This window comes from Embiotoca jacksoni, unplaced genomic scaffold (assembly GCF_022577435.1).
Source record: "Embiotoca jacksoni isolate LCO1_2020_lvr unplaced genomic scaffold, fEmbJac1.0.p SCAF_2, whole genome shotgun sequence".
Taxonomy (NCBI): domain Eukaryota; kingdom Metazoa; phylum Chordata; class Actinopteri; family Embiotocidae; genus Embiotoca; species Embiotoca jacksoni.
This window is the reverse complement of record NW_027185340.1, coordinates 3,387,658-3,412,383: the sequence shown is the minus strand read 5'-3', so window position 1 is coordinate 3,412,383 and position 24,726 is coordinate 3,387,658. Positions and strand designations below refer to the sequence as shown.

Sequence of the window (24,726 nt, the reverse complement as noted above, 5' to 3'; positions counted from 1 at the left end):
AACTGGCAAAAAGTGTTGAGGATGATAATATAGCTGGTAAGTAGCTATATGTGGATTTAACATAAACATCTATTACGTTTTGTGTTAATTGGATAAACCCATTGCCATGAGCGATAGATAAAAGGAAAAAGTCAGACAGAACTAGACTCAAAGGTGAGCGGCCATCTGCCGCTGGGGTAAGAGGAAAGCAGAGAGAGAAAAGAACAGTATAGAGATACAAGAGACAATACGTATGTTTGTCGGGGCCAGTAACCACATGCCAGTAACATGTAGCTCCAGGGCCAAAGATACCTGCAAAAGAAACCACAAAACTACGGTAGCGAGGCGAACAGCGTCGAGAAACACCAAACAATGAACAAAACTACAGGAGACAGAAGGCATATAGATAATGAAATGCAATGGTGGCCTATAAGTGCATGGAGAGTAAAAGAGAGAGAAGAGGTGCCCGGAGCATCATGGACGGTACCCCAGCAGACTATAGATTTCTGCTTTAAAGAGTGCATTTGCGTCGTACCGAGGAGCCTCATTTGATTTAATACTTTCTTTTTCAGAGGGGCAACATTCTCCAGCGTTGTGAGTAACGAAGCTGCAGCACGATCGACATGATCATTGTTGTATCCCCAATTGTTTTCCCCGAGTCCGTTGATAGAGGCAGTCTTTAGGCAGTTTTAGTTCTTAGCTTATTTTTTTATTAAGCATAGCATACAAGATATCTTGCATAGCATACAAGACATCTTGGAGAGCCCAACATCAACCAGAGGTCTCTTTGTTGGAGTCTCACTTCCCCCTTTCCGGCACATACACTTATACTATAGGAAGAGGCGTTACATACGAGGCGGGAACATTTGCATATGTTTGTCTCAGTACTTTTCCACTGTCCTCCGTTTAACCCACACCTCCTTTTGCCTGATAGCGAGTTGCACCCCACGTGACCCCGACGTGATAAGTTCCTGCATAAGCAATGTGTTCTACAATGCTTACAGTCAGTATATATTTTGAGCTTCTGTGCTAGGTTATGTTCACAACAATACAACACATATATATATCACATCATATCACTTACATATAGGTAGTACCATCAACTACCAATCTTAAGGTGTAGACAAAAGGCTGTGTATGTAAATGAGAGTGATACTGCTTGGCCAAACCAAAAGGTCACAGGAGGTGGTCTGCAACCTGTGGGGTCACATACTGTTGTTCTTTGAGGCATTAACAGAAACAGACGGCTGTCTGGAGGACTCCAGGGGGTGAAGGAAGACAACCCCCACCTCCACCAACCAACAAAGGATACATCAATACACATGACTTTTTGGTGGAAGACAACCACCACCCCCACCAACCAAGGAGCTTACAACATATGAGCCCTCATATGCACTAAGCAGATCGATATCCCACATCATCTACCTGTGTGGGAATTTCGGTAGCTGCCCTCCATTGTATTAATGCCTGCCATTGAAGTAAATAATAATTGAATCACTTCCTTAGATTTGGTTACAGCATTATCGGACATCCACTGTAACAGAAATTGGCCCCATATGTTGAGTATAACATTACAGTAAATTCCAATGTCATAAAAAAATGGTCAGACAAAAAGGGTTTTGAGGATTCAAGGATTAAATGTTTAGTATCTACGCGCTATATGTCAGGTCAAGATTGAGAGTGTGATTATAGCGATGAGCGGGTGTATTAACATTTTGAGAAAAGTCAGGAGTAATATATAAAAATCTGAATCAGTTAGAAACTCAGAAGTAGGGTGGACGATAAACAACAATAAAACAATAAAAAGAACTATGAAGCCACACATGAAGCCTACATCATTCTCTGGAAACTACCTCAACAGCCAGAGGTTGAATGACAACACGCGACCCAACATGTCGTCACGGGTCAGAAAATGAAGTGGTCCGGAGAAAACAACGGAAACATTGTTCTTCCACATGAATTTCAGTGACCTCCAATTGCCGTAATCAGGTGTTCTTACCACATTTGACTGTTTTTGTGAAAGGTGTTTGTGGTAGACACTGTAAAATTAAAGGTCCAATAATATCAGTAAAAGCATTATTTTATTTTGCTGCACAGGTGTCTTGAGCAGGGGATGAGAGTGTACCCCGTTATATGATATTTCATTGATCGATTTGCTATTATCACCAGAGTGGTGGACTATTGTGTTTCCCATTACAGGTGCACAGTTCTATATGCTGCACCCACACGTCATGCCCCGTAGAAGAATAGTGGTGAAAACATCATGAACTTTAGCCTACAGTAGATTCCAGGTTAGGCGTGCAGACATTTTCTGCAGCACACCAATGACATTACATGTGCAGGCAGATGTGGCGTTTATGTGCACTAAATACATAATGTGCACGCAACCTATCAATTCATGTGAACCAACCTAGAGCCTGTGTCTCTATTGTGAGTCAATGTAAATTGTTGACATGCTTAGGTAGGAACTGAGGTGTTTGATGATAGTTGGCTGAATCATTTGACACCTCATACCCATATTTATGTAAAAAAACCATTTCTTTTATATCAACTCCCTTTCAGGTAATTCAGCTGAAGATGTAAGATGTGTTTGGTTTACCTGGAAACATTTTCTGCCTCAAGGGTTGTAGCTTTGAAATTTTAAAACCACATGCTAACATTTTCTATTTTCAATGGCAAACATGTAATTTCTACTTTAATCTCTCACTATATCTCCATTAGGTTCATTTGTCACTTGAATTAATGGGGCAGGCAGCTGGTGCACATATCGACTATACACCACTGGATAGACACAGGAGAGGCCACTTGGATGTAAATTCCTCCGTTGCTTTTTCTTATTTCTTTTCTGCGACTCGTAGCCTGCTGAAAGAAAAGAATGACATACAGAGGCGGGAGAGGTTTTTGTTTATCCATGGATGGATGCATCCAAGAATTGGTAGTCATCATTAAGCTACTTAGACTTCTAACAGTGAAAATACCTTCTGAATACCGGCTGAAACAGTCCTCTAAAGCTGACCATTTGCTTTACTTGGTGGCGACACGCTCGTTATTTACCATTACATTAAAATATAACAATAATCAAATGCCGTGAAAAGGTCAATACAAATATTTATTTTTTTCTTTTACAAATGTGACTTTGACACCGTTGCTGTATTTTACATGTAATGTTGTATAAAAGAAGACAAGTTAAACTTGGAACTCATTACTTGTCAGCTGCATCACATTTGGATGACTGGGAAAACAATCTCTCTTTTCTTCATTATGTTCTCTTTTGTTTCCCTCTTTTTCTCTCTTCTCTCACACACACACACACACACACACACACACACACACACACACACACACACACACACACTGTTTGCAGAAACACGCACACTTGAAAACTGCACATATATGCTGAGCACATCCTAAATATGTATAACTGAGGCACATGTGTAGTCAGGAAAAAAGGTATTTACAGCCATCAACACTCTTAAACAGTCCTAAACAAAACTACAGCGCCAGTGAGCACAGTAACACTCTTGTAAATATAAATTTACGACACAACAAGCCTCATAAATACAAAGTGTGTTTAAAAATACAGATCAAATGTTCTTACACAGTAACAGTTTGATTGATGCTCGGGACAGTGTTCCAGTAGCGGTAGGTAGGTGGCAGTAGCGTGACACTGTGGTGTCATCGGAGAAAATACTGACAGTAGAAATACTGACACTGGGTTGAGCTAATTTGCACTAAATTATTCATTTTGCATTAATTTTTTAAACACTTGCCAGCATGAGATAAATGGCGATTAATAATGGAGAGCCATTTGGGCAGAATGCCCCAAACTCTTGCGCCAGAAATCTGGTTTTAATCAATCATTTAGGTTGTGCATTGCGTTAAGCTCATGGCGGAGTGTACGTTCCTTGGCCGACAAGATTTATAGTATGCAAAGGTGTAATGAGGGGCATAAATTCAGTGGCATATGTTCTGAAATTACACAGCATGAAGGTAAAAGTTAAACGTGAGAATGAAAAGGTCAAGCACATGAACCTCATAGCTGTCCAAACATTACGACTCTTTGCTGGCCTAGAAAAAGATCTGTGTACACTGCACACAATTAACTGTACAAACACAAAGAGTGGTGCTTCCTCACATTCTATTTACTAGACTACCTGTACTGTGGTTGGCATTCAGTCCATGAGACTCATGGGATTTGTCTGACAATTACAAGCATGTCTTCGGCTATTTACAGTCCAGTTATCTCAACAAATACAGCGCAGACAGGCAAGGTAAAAAAAAAAAATCATTCAAGCATGATTTTGGTATAAAAAGGTCTGAAGGGATAAAGTATATTCGCATATAAATACTGTACATACATCTGCAATACAAGACAATTAAATAATATTTGCTACGACTGAAAAAAAAAAAAAAATTCTGGTGAAAGGGGGTCGCGAAATGTCCTGGTCACCGCAGTGACACTAAGGAGAAAAAAACAAACTGGTTAAGACAGACCAGAGTGTAAACTACAATTAAAAACAGTTGCATCCTAAAATCAAACAATCCTCCTAAATCCTGAACTCTCCTAGGCAGGCACACACTGGCACATGCAAATAAAGAAAGACGAGAGTTTGTGAGGGTCTGTTTGTGCATAGAGGAAAACTAAATTGTGTTCTGATAATGTCAGGACAGAGAAATCCAAGCATATTTCCCTCTGTTTTTCTGTCTTTTATCATCCTTCAAGTCTCCCAAGACAAAGACACAAAGATACTTTATGTGAGAAAACGATATAAACAAAAGTACAAAAAACAGTACAAAAAGTTATTTTTGAAAAATTCAGTTGAGTAACTGTAACAGTTCTGTACGTCCAGAGCAGCAGCACTGGTCCTCTGTGCCGCTGTTAAACTGAGGTTTCCGATTGGAGCAGCAGTATAAACTTGTGTGACTTGGGGTCGATGAACTCTTCAGTCACTCGGATGTAAGGGATGCTCTTGACGGTGACAGCTAAGCTAAAGTCAAGACACCTCAGCAGGAACTCTGCCCCCTCCTTAATGCCGCTGGTGACCGACGCCTCGCTGACCAAAGTCCACTGATCAGCCATCCAGCGTTCAGGACCGTACTGCAGGGTTGGACCAGGGGCTAGATAGGCCTCCAGGAAGGCCTGGGCACACAGAAACAGATAATGATACTACAATATGCACATAGGAAATCATTCTTAAAGCAATACTGAAAAGTTTATTTTAAACCTATTGATGGTAAAAATGATAATTCAATTTTATTATAACCTACCTGGGTCGTATTTGCATAGTTTTAGTCACCATTCCTGCAGAAACAAAGTTCTCCTACATTGAATAATGAGATCTGAGTTTTTTTGAGTTCTTCATACCACTGAGTGCCTACATTTGTGCTATAAAACTAGCAAAATAAATGTTCTTGCTTCATTCTTTCAGTCTGGTCCTTCCCTGTTTTACTCCTTCCACCCAGCAGAAGTCATCAGTGTCTCTGTGCCCGGTTTCCTGTCTGCCCCATGCACCTCACCTGTTCTCCAATCAGCCCACATGTACCAACCTCCCAGCAGTATAAACTGTATGCAGTACCTCCTGTTTCCCTCTACTCTTTATCAGTTCATTTTGAGTGATTCTTGTTTCTGCAATCCTGATTGCTGCTAGTTTCTGTTGCTAGTTACCTGCCTGACAGACTACCAACATGCAAACCAGCCTACAAGCTTTTTTTTTTTTTTTTGCATTTCAAAATCTATCTAAACTACCCCTGCCTGGTTTTTCTGCATTTGGGTTCTTTCTTCCTGCTTTCCTGAACGAATCTTGACACTTTGGATGGAGTGTTTGGTATAACCCTGTTTCTCTGCCTGCACTTCCAGCCTTTATCTTTATTGCTTCTTTTAATAAAAGACACATTGATACAAAAAAAAAGAAAAAAAGTGTGGGCATGTATGCTATCTGGGCCAAGCTGACCTTTGGGCTCATGTTATTGACTAGACAGAAAGCCAGGTGCTTCTGGATGCTCTCCATGCTGTGGCAGTGCTGCCTCCTGGTGGTGCGGAGGTACTTCTGCAAGGCACGAGCCATAGAGGGAAATATGGCCAGAGCTGCTTCACGGACATCCATGATGTCAGACGGTGTTGCGTTCTCGTCCTCTTTCTTCATGCGCCGGACATGTGTGAAGGCCTCCTCCACAGCCACTACCAGCCTGACAGAAAAGGAAATACACAGCAGTTTGAATTCTGTTAGCTCTCCACACTTCCTCATCAATAATCAAGAAGCAACATGGTAATGAAGCAGTCCCACTGTATTTCAGACACAGAATACTGCTGGCATGTCTGTCTGTTAAAATAATAGCTTTCTGTCATTCTGACAAGCAAATGTTACAGATGTTTTATACAGCTTTATTCAGACATTGATCAAAAGATGCTTTAGCAATATTAAGAAGGAGAAAAGTGCTTTTTGTTCACTCGCTTACTGTTCATTTAGTTTGGCATTAAACTCTTGATTAATGACCATTAAAAGGTTGTAGGACGCTCCCACCACCCCCGCCAAATGAAAACCCAAATCAATTCTTATAAATTTCATTATTTATTTGACAGTAAAACTCTCTTGCCCATTACATCTCCAACAGAGTAAAATCACAGAATAACAATATAATAAGTTGAGAGAGAAGAAAGAAAAGTGTTGTACGAGGTATTTGTGTATTCACCCACGAAGCTGTGTATGAAGGAACGTCAAAAATATTCAGAAAGGTATTTTTTGATTTCCTTTTTATTGACATCATGAGAAAAGTCTGGTCAATAACTTAAAATTGTGTGAATGAGGTGTTTTAGGTTAAATTGAAAACTTAAAAAAAACATTTAAACTTTTATATTCTTACTATAGCTTTTGCATTAAGGTGACATCATTCAAAACAGATTTGTGCCATTGTCAAAGTGTTTCTAAAATGTTTGACCCAGTAAGACTACCGTTGTGACTTACACATGAAAGTGATTCGAACTTGATGAGATCAGCATCGGACATTTCCATCAAATTTGCATAATGAGGTGCACGTCTGACATTAGTTTTAGATCATTTAGCTGGCCTCTGTCCATCCCTCTTGTCTCCCTGTGTATGCGCCCTCTAACATGCAGACATTTTGTTTCCATCACCCACCTGGCTCTGCGTTTGCGGACTCTTCTCTCGTAGTCTGCCTCCTCATAGTACAGCTCATTGTGGGCGCTGTCTTTGCGTTTGGAAGCAGCTGTAACCATGGCCCGTGACTGATTTCCATTACTAGGCTGAGCCCCCGCTGTGTTCCCCGGGGCTGCACCGGGAGGAATGGACAAAGGTAAATTGGTTATATGATTCTGAGCTGTAGGAGCCCCTAACTCACCAGTCCCCCCTTTAGTGATTAATGGGCCGTGTCAGGATCGCGGAAGGAAAAACTCACCTTGGAGGAGATCTTATCGGAGGAGGTGTGAAACAAACCGTGTATCAACCTTTCTGATCAGTATCATGCCCGATTTATCTTCCACTCACTTTTGAGAAAAGACTTGAGAACTATGCATGTTACTTATCTGGGGCATTCTGCCAGTCTCAGTCACAGAGCATTTAATTATAGCACTGAGAAAAGAGGTAAATTCCACTGGAAGCATCCACATTCCTCTTTATTGGGGCGGTTTGGATTAAATATTCATCATTTTACACATCAAAGGCCATAGTTCTGTCTGATCTATGAGTTTTCTGGTTTGTGTCACGACCCCATAAAACTAATGGAGCTTATACAGCAGTATATTAGACTTCCAGGGGTTTCAGTGTGGGGGAGTAAGATTTGGTCCATATTCATGATCAGTAAAGTTTGGGGGAGGCTATAGGCAGTAAATGCTGCAGGTCAGGTAAGGATAGAAATCATTAATAATCCGATCTGCATATGTGTGTTTATGCGTGTGTGTGCAGGTGAAATAGAGACACTGACTTCAGTGATAAAATATGGATGAAAAATCATCCAAGTGTGTACTGTGGAAAGAATGCTGTCAGATAATTTGCACAAGAAGCATTGTACATTTTTTCCACTGAAAATATGAGTAAACATCGGCCTCCTTGCCTACATATTCATGCTATGAGTAGAGTGACTGCGAATGAGTGAATGAGAATGAGAGGGGTGTGCGTGGGGATTTGACGAGAGGAAAAAAGGTGAGAACGGAGCGTAGCTGGAGACAGGCTGAGTGTGAGGATGGAGAAATGTGGTAGTACGGGAGAAACGAGCGTTACTCTGATGAATTATTTAAGGTTTGAAATTCCCTGGCCCCCTAGAGGCCTTTCCATTGCTCTTTGATAGGGAAGGGGGTGGGGTGGATGGAAAGTGCTATGAGGACACCATATCCCATACTGCATCCCTGCTATAGAGAACAAATCCACAGTGTTTTGCAGCGGGTGGAGGATTAATGGGTGGTGAGGGAAAAACCCTTTTAACTACAGGAAGAGTGCAATATGTGGCATTACAGGATGGGTGTACTGGATGTGGGTGCCGGGAGGAAATATATCAAGACCATTATAGCGTCACAGTTGGAGTATGTGAGTGTCTAAGTGTGTGTGTGTGTGTGCTGCAGATGCAACATATACTTTATGCCAGAGATGACGGCTTCAGAGTGCAGTAAAGATGGAAGGAGCTGAACCGTGAAATTAGTCGCTATCTGTGACAAAGTGCCGTGTACAGTGATGGCAAAGACTTTTATCTGTACTTACTGTCCAAAAGGTATGTTCTCAGTTTGTTTTTAAAAGCTGCTCATGGAAGAGATGGGGATGGAAAAGAGATCATTGCCACAAAAAAAGCAGAATGAGCACTAGAGCGGGTAAACAAGGAAAAACAAAGGTAACAACAAAAGGGACATCAGCAGAGATGTTTTATGGTATAGGAGGAAATTATTGGAACACATGAGGCGACTAACCGTCTACGTTGTAGACCTTTAATCCAGCCAGGTGTTTGGCAGCGCGGTGCTTGGAGGCAGAGAGCAGGGCTGGGTTATGTAGAGGAAAATCTCTGTAGTAATACTCTAAAATGAACAGAGCAGCCCGTTGAATGCTGTGAGACATGAGAGACACAAGGAGAAAAGAAACACAGTTCACATTAAAGGTGACCGACACAGTTTTAAAAAGTTCAACCTGGAAAAGACATAATAAAGAGAAAAATAATTTTAAAAAAGGCCAGAATTTGAAATGACGGTTCTCCCACTGCAGGTCGTCCCCCTCCCCTCTCTGTCCTAAGCCCCTCCCACCAGACGAGCATAAACACACGCACGCCCTTCAATCACAAAGTTCTCTCCAACTCGGAAATGCTTTTCTAATATCAGCACAGGTTTTTTTTGTGTTTATCGGTATATTGGCCATCAAGAATACCGAGACAAATCCTGTTGGACTGGTGGACCACCAAATAATCCCTCAGGTTTTTACTGACCCTGTCTGTCACCTTGCGAGCCTTCACTTTGAGCCTGTCATTCAGGGTGCACATGCAAGTCAGTCCAGCCTAATTGCATCTATTGTCAGACTCTCTTTTAGACTCTCTTTGAAGTCCATCTTCCTGTTTTTTTGGGTTGCTTTGCAATGCAGGTAGTTGCTGCCAATACTGGAATAGCACATTTTCTCTAGGATTTTTCACAACTGAATCAGGCTTTATATGTGAGAGGAGGTGCATCTGCATTTGTAGGACAGCCAGTAGGAACATCCTATCTCTGAAATGACCCGTGATTGGCCTAAAGTCTCCGTTACAGGGTCGATTTTCTAAAGCCTGAATATAGAGCCAAGAGGAGGTGCAGAAGGCTTGTGTTCTCTCAGATCACTTGAAATACAATATGCTGAAAGATTATAATGGAAATTCTGCTCAGTGATACCAAAAAGAAAAAAAAAAAAGCCTATTCCAGCTTTAATACTGCCCTTTAATCCAGTGAAAAGTAGACACATCTATTGATGTGTTTTTTTTTTTTTTTAGATACAATGAAGATATAATGACGATCTCTGTAAATGTTGTCGAAATGTAAAGACACACTTAAACCGCTGACAGTGGTGAATAAGTGAGTCAGGTAACACCCTCATTAAGTTCTTGTTCACCATCTTTAAAATTCCTTCTGAATCAGAAAAAGACCTCTTTTAAACCCATGAAGATTTTAGCCTCATCACGCAAACCTTATATATATATATATAGATATATAGATATATATCTATATATATATATATATATATTGATGTCTCTCATTTCTGTTGTATTCATATACTTGTTCAAAGCAGAAACAAAGTAAGACAGCCATAGGACGAGTGCCTCTGTCCGGCACTTTCTCATCCCTCCCCCCACACTCCTAGAATAGCCTAGTAGACGAGGAGACTGCTGAGTAACTCAATTACAGCCTGTGCCAGTCTTCCCTGCGGACATGAGCCTCCAATTACACCCATACTTCAACAAAGAGAGTGTAATGACTGTGGCCAAGTGCCATTGTGTGTCTCAGTGTGTACTCGACAGAAGGGTCATAAACATATGTGACACTGTGAAATACTTATTCTATATTTGTTTCATTGGAAATCAGCGATAAGGTTATGACATTGCAAGTACAGCACGCATACCTGAACTGTCCGATGTTGTAGTGGCGCGTCTCTCCGTCTGTGGAGCGCATGACACACACGCTGTAGCAGGGCTGGAGGTGACGGAGCTCCAGTAGCACCACTGCCAGGTAGTGAACAAACAGCTGGGAGTCCACGAGGGACACGGCAAACTGAACGATACCGTGGTAATCCTCGTCCTGCGTAAACCACATCACAGGTTCAGTAACATATTGACTGCTGTTTGATGAAAACTTTGTTTAAATCAGAATTAAACATAATAGCACACTCTCTAACCCACCTGTGCATCCAAGATCCGGACGCCATAGAAGAGCCAATAAGACATGGTGAGCAGGAGTGTGAGTGTGGTGAGGAAGGCACGATACACGCACATCCTCGGCAGGCTGGCCCGGCTCGGACGCAGAAACAAAGCCCAAACAGCCACCAGGAGAATGAGGAGTTTGAAGGAGATGGAGAGGAAGAGGCCTTCGCAGGCTGCGCCACAAGCCTGCAGCCTGTCGGGCCACATCACCGCTGGAAGAAGCAGGAAGACCAGCGGCGTGGCCAGCACCAACAGCCCCATGCATGAAGCCACAGCCAGGGGAAGGTAGCGGCGGAAGCCTTGGGTCCGGTCCTGTATCCCCTTCCCCAGGCCGACCACTTCCTCCTGGGAAACACTGAGCTCTGAGGTGCCGGTCACAGCGGTGGTGGTTTCTCCCCAGTTATCATCCTGAAAGGAAAAACGGAACGAAAGATGAAGGAAAGGTGTGTTACATTTAGATGTGCTGGATTGCCAGTTTATCGAAATACATTTATTTTTATTTTTTTTCAAATATTCAAAGCTGCATCAACTGATTTTTTGGAGCAAGTTGTGAACTTTGTATGTTTTTTTGTGCTCGGTATGGGCTCATCAGAGCCTTTTTTTTTTTTTTTTTTAAATCAATCACAATGACTGCTTGCTTCTGCTGGAGACAGGATTGAGAAGAACAGAGGAGTGATAAGATCACAATCTCTGGTTCAGTATGTCGAAACAATGAGCTGAAAGACTGCTGATTTGGGTGAAAATGTTCAGTGGCTTCACCACTTTCACTGAAACATTACACCTTTTCCATTGTTGATAGAAAAATATTGTCCTTAGATGAAAATCTTCTGTCTTAGAGCAGCTTTAGATGTTATTTTTTTTTTGTTTATTGTTTTTTTAAAGCTGTGAGTGCCTCAAAAAAAAAAAAAATCTGTTCATCTATATTGTTTTGGGCTAAAGGAGAAAAACATATATCTAAAAACCTGGCTGAATCAAGGCCCTTTAAAGTAGCAGAAAAATGGACAAATACAGTTCATGAGAAATGGGGCAAATCAAATAACTGATATAAATCTGAATCACACAGATGACAGTGGTTTCATCTTCCTCTCCCACTCCCTACTGTGCACACAAAAGCACCACAGACTTTATGCACCATGAACACAAGACATCCTTCATGCTATTAGAGTTTTCCCCTCATTATAGCAAACCTTTAAAGTCCTGCTGAAGTAATAAGGGATGACAGGATGGGAGTGCAGTAGGGTTCATGCTGGCAGAAGGATGCAGACAACAACATATTAAGGTACACACAAATGCACACATACCCACACACTGAATAACAACAACAAAACCTGAAGCTTTCCATTCCCATCGTCGCAAATCGAATTTTTTTTTTTCTTTTGCTAACAATCAGGGTCATTTTAAGCACAAATCTTTTCAACAAAGAGACAGACGGAGAATAAATTAGTGACAAGTCTACTTTAAAGAGGCATTTATTTTATTGTGTGCCTGTCATTAATTCACGTAATTAGCCATTCATTGTCCCCCAGAGTGTCACGGCGATGTACCAAGTACAACCAATCACAGGAGCAGCAGCTGCAGAGAGACAGAGACGCGAGCTGGAACAATGACAAGCTGAACAGATAAGCCTTCATGGCTTCACACACACGTGCACACACAAACACCTGAGCACATCAAAAAGCATGCAGAGCCCTAAACTCAAGCCGTATGAGTCTGATGAAGCTGCTGGGAAAGCAGACAGGCTGTTAGTAACACAGGCAGAAGACGGTCACATTATTTGTCAGCTGCCCAGAATGTGTGCTTCTCACTGTAAACTGGGTCATTAAAGGTTATTAAGGAGTTAAAATAAGCGTTTACAGATTAAGTGAAGCCTGCTGCTATTTGTGGAGTGTGGAATATGAACTCAATCTTGCTTTTCCATCTTTTCAATCACGAAAATGCAACATGAATCTCTGAATTCTGTCCTCCATTGCGGTTTACAGCTAATTAACTCAGCCTCGCTGGAGGAGCCAACAGGAGCCAGAAGACGAATGAGCATGAGAGTGGGAGAGGGCAGGAAAGTCAGAGAGGGGGGGATGGCAGCAGTTAAGGTGTAAGATAGCAGCAGATGAATGGAGAGTGAGAGACGGTCCGGGTGGTTGGGGGTGCATAAGTGTTTCATCCTATATGTGTCTGCCAGACTAATGTGTGAAAGGAGAGGTCAGCTATGAACTGTAAACGTAGCGTCGGCTCCACTTTCATTTTTATTCAGCTCACATCTCTCCTCTTCTGCTCCATATCTTTTTTAAACCAACCCCCAGTGATCGGGATCCCGACCTGATCACAGGATCTGTGAACCATCGATGTCATTCCACACTTCAGAGAGAGATTATACAAGCGGGAATACAAAAACAACATCCAGTTCCTTGAACATAGAGGCATGTTTACATAGATAGTAAACAAACAGGAAGCTAAATGTGAAAAATGGCTCCTTTGTTTTCTATTTGCATTCTCAATCCACACTAAACTGATGATTTCTCACAATAATTTTGAATAAATCTTGTTTTTTGTGTATAGGATGAAACATCGCTTTTTAAAAATTATTAGATAAACATTTTGAAATTATATAATTTTTCATTTTTAAATGTAATTTTTCATTATACTTTAATTATTTTATTGTTTAGAATCTAATTCTTTAATATATAATTATGATGAATCAGGACAGTTGAGTCCTGCTTTACAGTGAAACTAAGAATACAAATTCTGTTTTAAATGATTTACACGAGATGATTATTCCTTTAGATCACTGCACAATTATAAGTTCGTGATTAAACTGATGTCCCAGAGAATTATTATTTGGGTCAATAACAGGTAGCACTTATGACTTTATGTTTGTTTTATTTTTTTATGAAACAGAAAATGTGACACAGCAGACTGGGTAAATACCTCTTTGACACTGTTATCAATGCTATTATCATATATAATAAAAATACTGCTGATGCTTTATTTAAATCTCTGGATCCAGAAGTTGATCAGCATATTGACAAAAACTAAAAGTATATTATTCATTCTAGTTAATCTGCAGTACAGGAATCACATCTGAATATGTTTGAATGTAGAAAGAGACCTCAAGATTCATGGCTCACTATTTAACTCATTATATATTTCTAGTTTTATTTGTACAAAACCAAAATCAAATGACAAACAAAAAAAAAAAGGTGTAAAAATGACTTTTTATTTTTTTAGTCAGTGTTTTGTGCAGGACTCTTTCTTGGCTCGGTACAGTGATTGTGGGAGTCTCCACTGCTTTCCTGACAGCTGAACTAAGCTTCATACTGAACAAACAGATGCATTACTGGGATTAATCCTCTCATCTGTCACTCAGCAAGAAAGTAAATAAGCATATATCCCAAAATGTCAAATTATTTCTTTTAAACTCTTTGTGATCACAGAGAACAGGAGGGGACCCATCACAGGTTCAACTCCACAGAGACGGACTCCCCTTCTCCTCCTCCTCCTCCTCCTCACCAGATGTTGGCTGTGAGGCTCAGTTTTGTTGTTTTCAGAGATTTGCTTCATTCTATTTTCATGTCGTTTAGGAGTTTTAGTGTTTTTGTAGTCATTGCCTGGTTGATGTGGAACTTTCCACTTGTAAAATGTGTTTTACAAAGTGTGTCTTAGTCTTAAATAACTATACGTTTTATACAGTAAATTTGAGCATATGCACCCGAATAGTTCGTGTTATAATTCAGCCTCCATCTAGGACGCGTGATTCTCCCAACAATCTATTTGTCAAGGCGTTAATACACACAAGCTTTCATGCTGATGACTCATTCAGAAGAGGAAAACAGTTTATCATCAACTGAGCTAATACACTGTGAAAAACAACCGTTAAGTCTCAGTGGATTAATCTTGAAGATTAATGCGACACGAATCAGGCCTGATCTTTTATATACAGTGTATTGAAGAGAAAGTAATTGGGAGATAAAAAAACAAAACAGAGAAGGGTTACAGGAGAGCGAGAGAGAACGACATGACTGCTGCCTGCATGTTTGGCAGTCTTTTCATCTGGCAGAGGCTGAATATGGATTACGACTGGGCCTGGTCTACCGTCACAAAAAATAAACAACACACAGCAAGCAGTCTGCCAAATACAAAACACAATGGTTCAGCCCCTACTGGCCTGGATGGAGGTTAAAATGACATTTACACGTTGGTTTGTTTATGTTGGTCAAAGTGTGTGCTCAAATTAGTTTTGCTAAAATGTATTTGAAATAATTATTAACTGGACCTGCGAGACACAAACGTTTAAAATGCTTGGCAGGTTTTACTTCAATCTACTGCATTCCTTTTATTGTGGGAGTTTTTTTTTTGTTTACATCTAATTACAAGCTGCTGGTGTGGCAGCTGTGAGTACGTGTATGTGTGTGTGTGTGTGTGTGTGTGTGTGTCCATGTCATGAAGAAAAAGGGCAAAGACGCAAGTAGTGACATGCTAAAACAAGAATATCATATGCTTTGGTGTTGCTGGAGTTAACACTGTGAGGAAACTGAAGCTGCTCCCTCCTGGCACAAAGTCACAAAGTCGAGTCACAAAGCAGCATGGACAGTCTCAGTAACAGAGTTGGCGCTCTCTCTATGACTCAGAGGGAAGCTGTGCTCCAAGATCGTATCCTTATGTCATAGGCATGCGTGTAAACATGGAGGATTATTCATATCAGCTTTCCTCAAAGTGGCATTTGGCTGGTAGCTACGGCTAATCTCGGTCTGTGAGAATGTCTCTGCTCTGGAGACTAGTTAATATTACAGCAGCTCTGGCATCTAACAAAGCAGCTCCAAAACGCATCGGCTGGAGCGGTGAACGTGGTGACGGCGGTAACGGCGGTGGTTCTGCTGTGCCATTTGGACTCATTTGCCTGCAGGGCTAATGCAGTACAATGGCAGATCACCTTACACTGCCGACAATGGACACAAGCTCCAAGCTGGCAATCACATGTCAGCCTGGAATGTGTCTTTCCCGCCAGAAGGGGATGCTGAGCAGAGATGGCAAAATAGGTCAGACCTCTGAAAGATGGTCAGAAAGTCCATTTGAAGACATGTTTATGTCCTAATCAAAATAAATAATGTTATTAGCTTTGGAAAGTACATTTTTCAAATCAGCTTGTACTACAAAATATACAGTTTCTACAAATATTTTAAACATACAAGCTAACAGTAGGCAATATACACCATGCTAAATTGTTCTATTTTTACTAGAGATTTCAAGTAGGTCAGAGACACTGAAGGCAGCCAGAGGCAGAGTTCTCTGAAAAGACGAATATCTATAACTACTCTGGAGGAAACTCTTTCTTTCTCTTCTTCCTGTTCTTCTTGCTTCTCCTCCAGCTTGCTGTAACTTCAAGTGCCTATGCACTGAAAACAATTGTCCTATTGTCCTAAGCATAACAACTAGAAAAAGCTAATCATCTTCCTTCCAGCAACAATGAAAACAGACATGTAAATCTACAAGTTGTCATTTTTTGGGGCCTGGCGTGTCACAGTTCCACTTTTCATGCTGAATTAAGCTAACCATCTGCTATCTGTAGCTTCATACAGGCAGATATCAGACTGGGATAGATCTCCTCGTCTGAATTTCTGCAAGAAAGTGAATGGATATATAAATATTGAACTATTTCTTTACACAATGATCACAGTATTTGGCTGCATCTGTAATATTTGAAGCACTGACTTAGTGAAATACCCACTCAGTCTTTCAGCTGCATTGTCACAACATATTGCCTCTCCGTCTACTTAAAACCTATTTTGCTAACAGAGCTCAGGAAAATCAGCTTTATGGAACGACTGGTACCAGTTTGCTTTGCTTTCAAAGCCATCAGGCATGACAGTTACACCCGGTATCTCTCACTCACACACACACACACACACACACACACACACACACACACACACACACACACACAGCGCTGTCCTGTCTGTACAAATCCATCCAGGCCCACGAGGGGGATGCTAATCCTCTGACCTATTTGATCTCTTGTCATCATTGTGATTATATGTCAGGCAATGGGCAGCCAGCTGTGTGAGGACGAGTTTATAAGGTCACGATACAAAGTTCATACATGGATTACTGGGTCTACCTAAAGGAACGTGATGACTGCAGACACAGTTTCAAAGTACACCGCTCTAAAAAACCAACAACCTGCATTCTTTCACAGCATCCCATTTTGCCAGTTTTGAGTTACTCCAATCTGTACGTCGACAGACTTCAATAACAACAAATACCTGGGCCTCATCTCCATGATCGGATGCTGGTGTGGGTTCTCCAGGCAGCGGCTCTCCGTTGTGAACGGGGGAGTCCTGGGACGGCGTGTCGGGGGGGTTGATGACGACAGATCTCTCAGAGCGACTGCTGTCTTTACTGCTGCTCGCTTTGTGTCGCTCACGACTTCGTTCTCTGGAAAACAAGCGCGTGCACACACACACACACACACACACACACACACACACACACACACACACACACACACACACACACACACACACAATGAACATAGAGAATGGTACAAGAGGAATATTGTACCATAAAGTGTATTCACACATTATTAATATGGAGATTAATTTCCTGCTAAATATTTTATCGATAAAAGTCCAAGTGTTGTTCAACAAACAATCCACAACAACAGCAAAACAAAGAAAATCTCTTTACATGGTTATTTTACTTGTAAAAAATTACAAAACATCTCCCATTTGAAAAGCTGGAACCAGTGAATGACTGACACAATGAAACAGTCAAAAAAAATAATTTAAAAAAAATCAGCCAATACCGTTTCTATTGTTAAAGAAAAAGAAAATTTAACCAAGTACTGTAATCATTTCAGGTTTATACTTATGCACACAAGCAAATTATTTAGCTTATTTATGAGCACACTGACACAAAACAAAAATAATTCATTTTTGATTAATCAAAGCACCAGCGCAAAAATGAAAAAAATAAATAAATAAATAAAATAAAATAAAAAATCCAGTTTATGAAAACTGATAATTAGCCACTTTGTGTGTTTTGTTGGTCACGCCCAGAATAATTTGGGTCTTGAATTGCTCGTTGGACAAATTAATCAACTCCTGACATATATAGGAAAATGATTAGCTGAAAATTGAGAGAATAAGAAGCAGATAACTCAACAATGAAAACAAATGTTAGTTGTAGCTCGTGGAAAGCGTAGGGAAATGAATATGCATGCAGACAATCACAGGCGTCAGGAAAGGAAAAGACGAGAATCAAATGAATGAGTCGACCGAGTCAATCACTGAAATAGGTTAGAGCCACTCAGCTGTGACGACCCTAATCCACAAAGTCTGTCCGTCTCAATCTCTCGCCTCTTCCCTCTGTGTCTGTCTCTGACTCTCTCATCTCATTGTCTACAACCAACATGTAGCTTCCTCAAACAAACACAGCCAACTAAATACTCACTGAAGGCATTCTAGTCAAAATATCAAGGCCATTGCCGGAGTCGTAAAATACAGCATATGGTCGGGTAGAAACACATTAAAATCATGGGAAGGTCAGTGAGACAAAGGGCGAGAAGCGGACAGATGGAACGATGGAAAGGCTACCAGACAGGAAACATACCCGTGTCGGTTTGATCTCCCAGAGCGGCTGGAGTGATAGGAGTAGCCAGAGTGGGTCGACTCGGTGTCCATTCCAACGCAGTATAGAGCCGGCGATTGGGCGGGGGGGGATGAGGAGAGACGTGTCGTGTGGCACAGAGGGGAAGTTGGCAGTGGCGTTCAAGAGGAGGGAAGGGTTGCTATAGAGACAGGCCTCAGGAATCCTCGACGACTGATGACTACCCCAGAGAGCTGCTTTGGTAACCACATTGACCTGAGGGACAGACAGAGAGAGAGAGAGAGTACAGTAGGGTTGCGACAAAACGTCCGTGCAACATCTAAAGAATAATGCATTAGATGTACGAAGCAGGCTTCTGACTTTCTGTTGAGGACTGGGCATTTTCAAAGGGAACAGAATGATATTTAAAAGATTAGTGTCATAGTGCTCTGCTGTATTGTGGGAGTGGTTGGGCAGATTCAGTAGATTACCTGTCATTAATATATCGACCAGGCAGCTATATTCCTGTCCACCTCGGTAAAGTCTCTTTTTCACGTGCCTCACAGCTATAAAATGGATATTTGATATTTAGGAATGTTCAGAGTGCGTCCTGAGCTGCAATTTTCTACTCTGCCCCCCCAATCTCAGAATAATTTACAAGACTAACTTTATTTGGAAACACTGACTTGAAACCAGGCATGCAAACACCACATTCAAAACATGTTTCATGAAGATTGTAATGGTTTTAAACATTAAACATTTATAGCTCTCAAATAGTCAGTTTGCCTAAATGCTGCAATACTTGTAGAGTCTGTCTTGTAAAAATGTTTGCATCTCAGGAGATTTCCTGGTTAAACAAAGGTTACATAAAAATAAATATTTTTCTTTGTACAGAATCCCACAGACATATATTAGGAGCTTTGGGGGAAAAACACAGACCAGTGCATCTAGTTACCACTAGATTCATTATGCTATCAGAAGTTTACAAGATGCTTGATAGCCATGGCTGCAACTAGGATTGTATTGACACCAATGAGCACCCCCTCCCTCCTGCCTGCCTTCCACCACTGTAGAAAAATATTGACCAGAAACTAAAAGGAAGGTCTGTATTTGATTCATATTTATTCAATAATTCAATTGTCCTTTCTCGCAGTTTCATCCTAAATGAAGGTCTGAATTCCCTTTTACAATCTTCTCCTCATGAAAAGGAATACAAGTCTGGGGGACAAATCCTTAGGTCTTCATTTATCTGTTCATTTTCATACAAAAAAAGTAGACTAATTTAAACATCTTGAGTCTGAAAACACTGCTATCCACTTAAAAAAATATCCAATATGTGCACATTTTTAATTAAATCCCCCTCTGGTTGGTAAAACCCATTGATTCACAAAAAAAAAAAAAAAAAAAAAAAAAAAAGAACAAACTCCAGTACTTTGTAAAACGAATTAATTCTAAGCTGTGCTGTACTATTTGTATTATTAATAATGCATTTTTTTTCCCATTTAGGTTGGATAAACAGCAATTTGGACAAGATTTAGAAGCACCTCTGAATAATGACATCATGACTTCGGACTGAATCTGCCAGACTCACTTCCTGGGCCTTAATGTGTGTTGTGTGATGCATGCGTGAGGATGTCTCAGTGCTTCACCATGCATGACCATTCATTTAGACCTCAATCTACACCCTGTCTGTCTCCCAGCTGTTGTCCTGACAACGACCTGCCAATCACCATCCCTTGCAGCCCCATTTCATTTTATTAACTGGGATTATTCTCTCCATCATTTACAAGATATTTGTTATCTCCATAGCCAATGGTGCATATAAACACTAAAATGGTGCATTCAGCATATTGGGATGTGAATGCCATGGAGATCATGTCAGGAACATTATGGCTATAGAGGAAGACATTGCTATGAAGCTGATTTCCATTAAAATGGGTTTGAATGTTTTCTTTCCTTCCACTAGCCATCATGGGAAATGTCTCTGTCGTTTAAGAGAAACCACACATTTTACATTAAAGATTGTCATATAATGCATGTAAATTACATCATAACATTATTACAACCTAAATAATTAGTTGTGTCAGACAAACACTAATTCGTATCATCTTGCAGATCTCTGTCATCCATGTGTAAAATGCAGTACAATTTCTGTGATAGCGGCTGCGTCAGTCACCAGTGGTACAGCTGCTTCTGCTATTGAAAAGAGGGGAACATAATGGTGAACAAGGCAGAGCTGCATACACGCAGAACTTCAATAAATAATGCGCTTGAACATAGTGGAACAAACCAGAATCAAAGCTGATGTCGCAGCATCAAATTTTAAACAGAAACCAGAGTTTTAACAGGAAAGTCATGTGTCTAATCTCTAACCCACATCTGGAGCGTCCACTGTTGCCTTGGCAACACTGGAGACAGGAGGCCCTGTCTAGCTGCAATAATCAATCACCCCTGCTGAGAGTAAATTTGTGTGATACACTACGTGTGCGTGTAGAGGAGAGTGAAGGTAGGAGGCAGCACAGCGAGAGGGGCACAAAGAGCAAACAATAGCTTCCCATCACACCCAGAATCCGTATGCTTTAAATGAATAAGCCTATGATTCGAATGAAAGCTGTTAACCCACTGAGTGCTGATCTCTGAGCGCGTGGCAGTGGTATGTGGGCCAAGATGATCCCACTGAGAAGTCACTCATCCACGAGACGAGCATGAAGAGGGACGGTGAACCAGGCCATGTGGAAAATCGCAGCCACAGGGTAAGAAAAACTATCAGTTACAAACCAACGATAACTATGAATAAAGCATGTGGGAATAATAACGTGTAAAAGAGACGTCCGGAAGCCTGCTAACTCTGAGTTATACCGTCCAAAAGAAACATTTCTGTAGTCCTGTGCGAGGGAGTCGGTGTGGAAGAAAATGTATTCTCTAGTGAAGCACGGTCACATCGCTGCAGACCGTTCTGGTTGGCTGCTCTGAGAAGAGGCTCACTAGGGCAGAAACTGACACTAATGTAAAACAAACACTCATTAATGTGTTTGTTTAGTGGATGGAGGCTGTTGCACAGTGGGAGCTACTGTAGCCACACATACTGTAATCATCTTCAGTGGTAAACACACACGTGGTAGATACTCCTATTATAAAAAGAGACCATAACCAGACTCCATTTCTGCAAGAAATATGGCTCCATGAGAAGAGCTGCAACACAACTAAAACGCTTTGCAGCATTTTTTCCCCCCTACTGATCTAAATCATCAATAAATAATAAAGCTGTAAATATGATATTTTAGTTTAATGTCCTTGGCTGCAGCGACTTTTGCCCTCCAAACTGTGCAGAGAAAGAGACGGGTGTGCAATCTGAGATTCCATTAAAGTGTCCAATGCAGTGTTGGCACCCTAAATGGCAGAGATCAGTCTCATAGCTCATCCAGAGCACATGCTGAGGCCTGGTTACCATGGCATCTGTGCCCTCCCTCACACCCATTAGCCCTGGTGCCTTCCTTCCTCCATGTACGCCCTGCTCTGGTGGCATTACGCCATAATCTGCCAGATGCAGCAGCTGTCTGTCTGCTGTGTTAGTTCATTTCTTTTATCGCTTGTTCCATATATTCAAAGGAATCTACAAACCACAAAACTTCAAAGTACTGTACAAAATATACAACAGATAGTATGGTAGGGCCTCAGCTGTAGCTTAGCCATTTTCATGACTTAAAAACAAAATCTGTTGATTATTTTTGGCAGATGTCAATAGAGAATTACATATTTTATCCAACCAATAGTGCAAATGCTAAGAGTATGTAATTTACTCCCTCAGAAGGGACAGGACCCGTAGCGACTAGCTGTGAACTATTTTACTGTAGTAAAATGCATTATTTAAAAGGAAGGAAGGAAACCTAGCAAGGAGATGCACACACGTGAGTAACACAGTCCTCTAAGCAGGTCGAAACCTCTCTGTAGCCACACAAAGGGTGCCACAGTGTGTGTGCCAGTGTTATTTATAGTGATTACAATCACCAATCCCTCCATGGACTTTAGATAACCCATAGGAACAGCTGCTCATTAACATACTATATTACTTAAATCACATAAACTGAGCCAAAGCCAAAATGTCATGAAAGATAGAAAAAGCTTTTTTTTTTTTTTTTTTTCTTACTTTGTGGACCTCACTATGAGGATACAATTATTAGGATCTTATTCCTTGTGCATTTTCCTCTCAGCATTCACTGTGACACATTTGATAGTGTCCACAAAATTGGTCAAATATGTGCAGAGAGCAAACCTGTGACCTTTGAGTGAGTGAGTAGAGTCTCAGCTACTCCCACCCTGCGGCTCTTTCACACCCACACACACCCCCCCCCACACACACACACACACACACACACACACACACACACACACACACACACGAGTAAAAGGAGAAAGTTAAGACCTGACACAGTTCTCTGGAATGCAAACTTTAGTCCCCTCTGATCCTCTCATGTGGAACTAAATAAAAGTACAGTAGAAAGCGAGGGAGGGATGGAGGGAGGGAGGGAGAGGGAGTGAGGTAGTGCGGGTTGCGGAAGAGATACCTCGGTACATTCCTACTTTAAGAGCAGCACTTTTATGTCTGTAAATACACTTCTCTATTATGCATCATGCATTTCACCCTGCTGCCCAAGCTTTGAGGGATCCTAATGCTCCTATTTAGCCCAAAGGCAGCTCCAGTTCTCATTACTCGTCCGACACTGTGCTAGAGTCAGAAAAACATGGCTTAAAAAGGAGAATAATGGCAACAGCATCGCCAACACCACTTTCTTTTGATCAGTCATGGCCAGAACTGATATCTTCCAAGGGAGAAGTCATCTATTGAAGAGGTCTCCAGACCCCAGTGTCCCCAACCTATCAGCACTGCTCATTAATAACTTACTGCTGCACAGTGTCAGTGCAGCATCATGACACTGAGGGAGACAGCACTGACAGGGAGACAGCACTGACAGCGTCACAGGAGACACGTGAAGCTGCTTTATTCATAGTAGAACAGCTCATCCAGCTGTGCAGTGCGCTCTCCAGACAGCTGCTGCTGCTGCTGCTGCTGCTGCTGATGGCGACACACGCCCCTTATTTTATAAGCTACTGGGTCTGACAGAGCAAGGGATGTTACTTCTCTATTACAGTTTCGGTTACAGAAGATCTCGTTTCAGTCCCATCCTGAGCCCCATTAACCGCAGCAGGATATACACGGTCATCTACAATCACCTCAAATAAACGTGCATGCTGTCGGTTCAGACTAGATATTTACATATAAAAGGTGCTGGAGGAGCAAAACTACAAAGGTTAGCCCCCAAATGAATACGGGTTTGGAGGCTGTATCCCTCCGGTGAAAAGGAAACCATTTTTTTCCACGACGGCAGCATTGAACTTCATCAGTAATTCCTGTGCGGTTGGTGTGTCTACGGCTTTTCGCAAGGACAGCCGATACCCGGTGTAATGAACGCAGCATCACGATTATGGATTCATTTACCTACCTTTTGTCTCAGAAGTGTTTCATCTTCCTCCTCCTCCTCCTCCTGTGTCTCGGTGTCAGTGGATCTGCCGCCGACGTGCTGCTGCTGCTGCTGCTGAGAGGCGCGTCAGTGCTGAGAGGCAGCTCCCTCATACGAGTCTGGCCATTGTGGTTTGCAGGACCAGAAAGGGAGGCAGCATGGATGTACAATACACTCAAGTGCACTACAATGAGTATTTTCTGCTGTGGCCCACAAGAGGTCGTCCTTGAGGACCGGTTTAGAGCTGTTAGGACAGGGAGTGAAGTAGGGGAAGTTTGACCTGTAAAGTTTAAAGTAGACACACGGTTGCTGACTGGGGGAAGTTTACTCTGCTCTCACCGACTGACCCCCGAAACTTGAGGTTGTATCGTAATTAGGGCCATGTAATGTATAGATTATGAGACAATTTGGTGATAAGATTTTGTTGGTGAGGTATAAAAATTACTAGGTTTTTTTTTTTTGTCATAAAGCAGTACACAACTATTTCATTTTTACACGTTTTAAGGAAATTGATGGGTCATTGTATTTTCCATTACATAATGAGATGAACAAAAATATCCACCTCGAACCCTGTCAGTGATCCAAACTATTGAACACCAGCATGGCTGGATTACAACCAGGCAAAGCACCCAATTACTGAGAGGCCCAGACACCTCCAATGGCCCCCAAAAAACAGGTTTGTGTGCAAGGGCCCTAAGGTGCTTTATTCCTAAAAACTTGATCATGATGATCATAATGTCTTTGAGTTGTTATTTTAGCTGATACCGTACTTCAGTTT

The 24,726-nt window shown here is 41.4% G+C and overlaps 1 protein-coding gene across 1 annotated transcript; it reads right to left on the bottom strand.

The window, feature by feature from the left end:
- Window positions 1-3,079: 3,079 nt before the first annotated feature.
- On the bottom strand, window positions 3,080-24,091 carry vangl1 (VANGL planar cell polarity protein 1). Its single transcript, XM_069153975.1, has 9 exons — window positions 23,931-24,091; window positions 18,454-18,705; window positions 17,106-17,277; window positions 10,831-11,259; window positions 10,554-10,729; window positions 8,891-9,024; window positions 7,116-7,266; window positions 5,931-6,165; window positions 3,080-5,119 (listed from the first exon to the last, which is right to left on the bottom strand). The coding sequence occupies exons 2-9, from the start codon at window positions 18,522-18,524 to the stop codon at window positions 4,859-4,861; spliced, it is 1,629 nt and encodes a 542-aa protein (XP_069010076.1). The 5' UTR covers window positions 18,525-18,705; window positions 23,931-24,091; the 3' UTR covers window positions 3,080-4,858.
- Window positions 24,092-24,726: the final 635 nt, after the last annotated feature.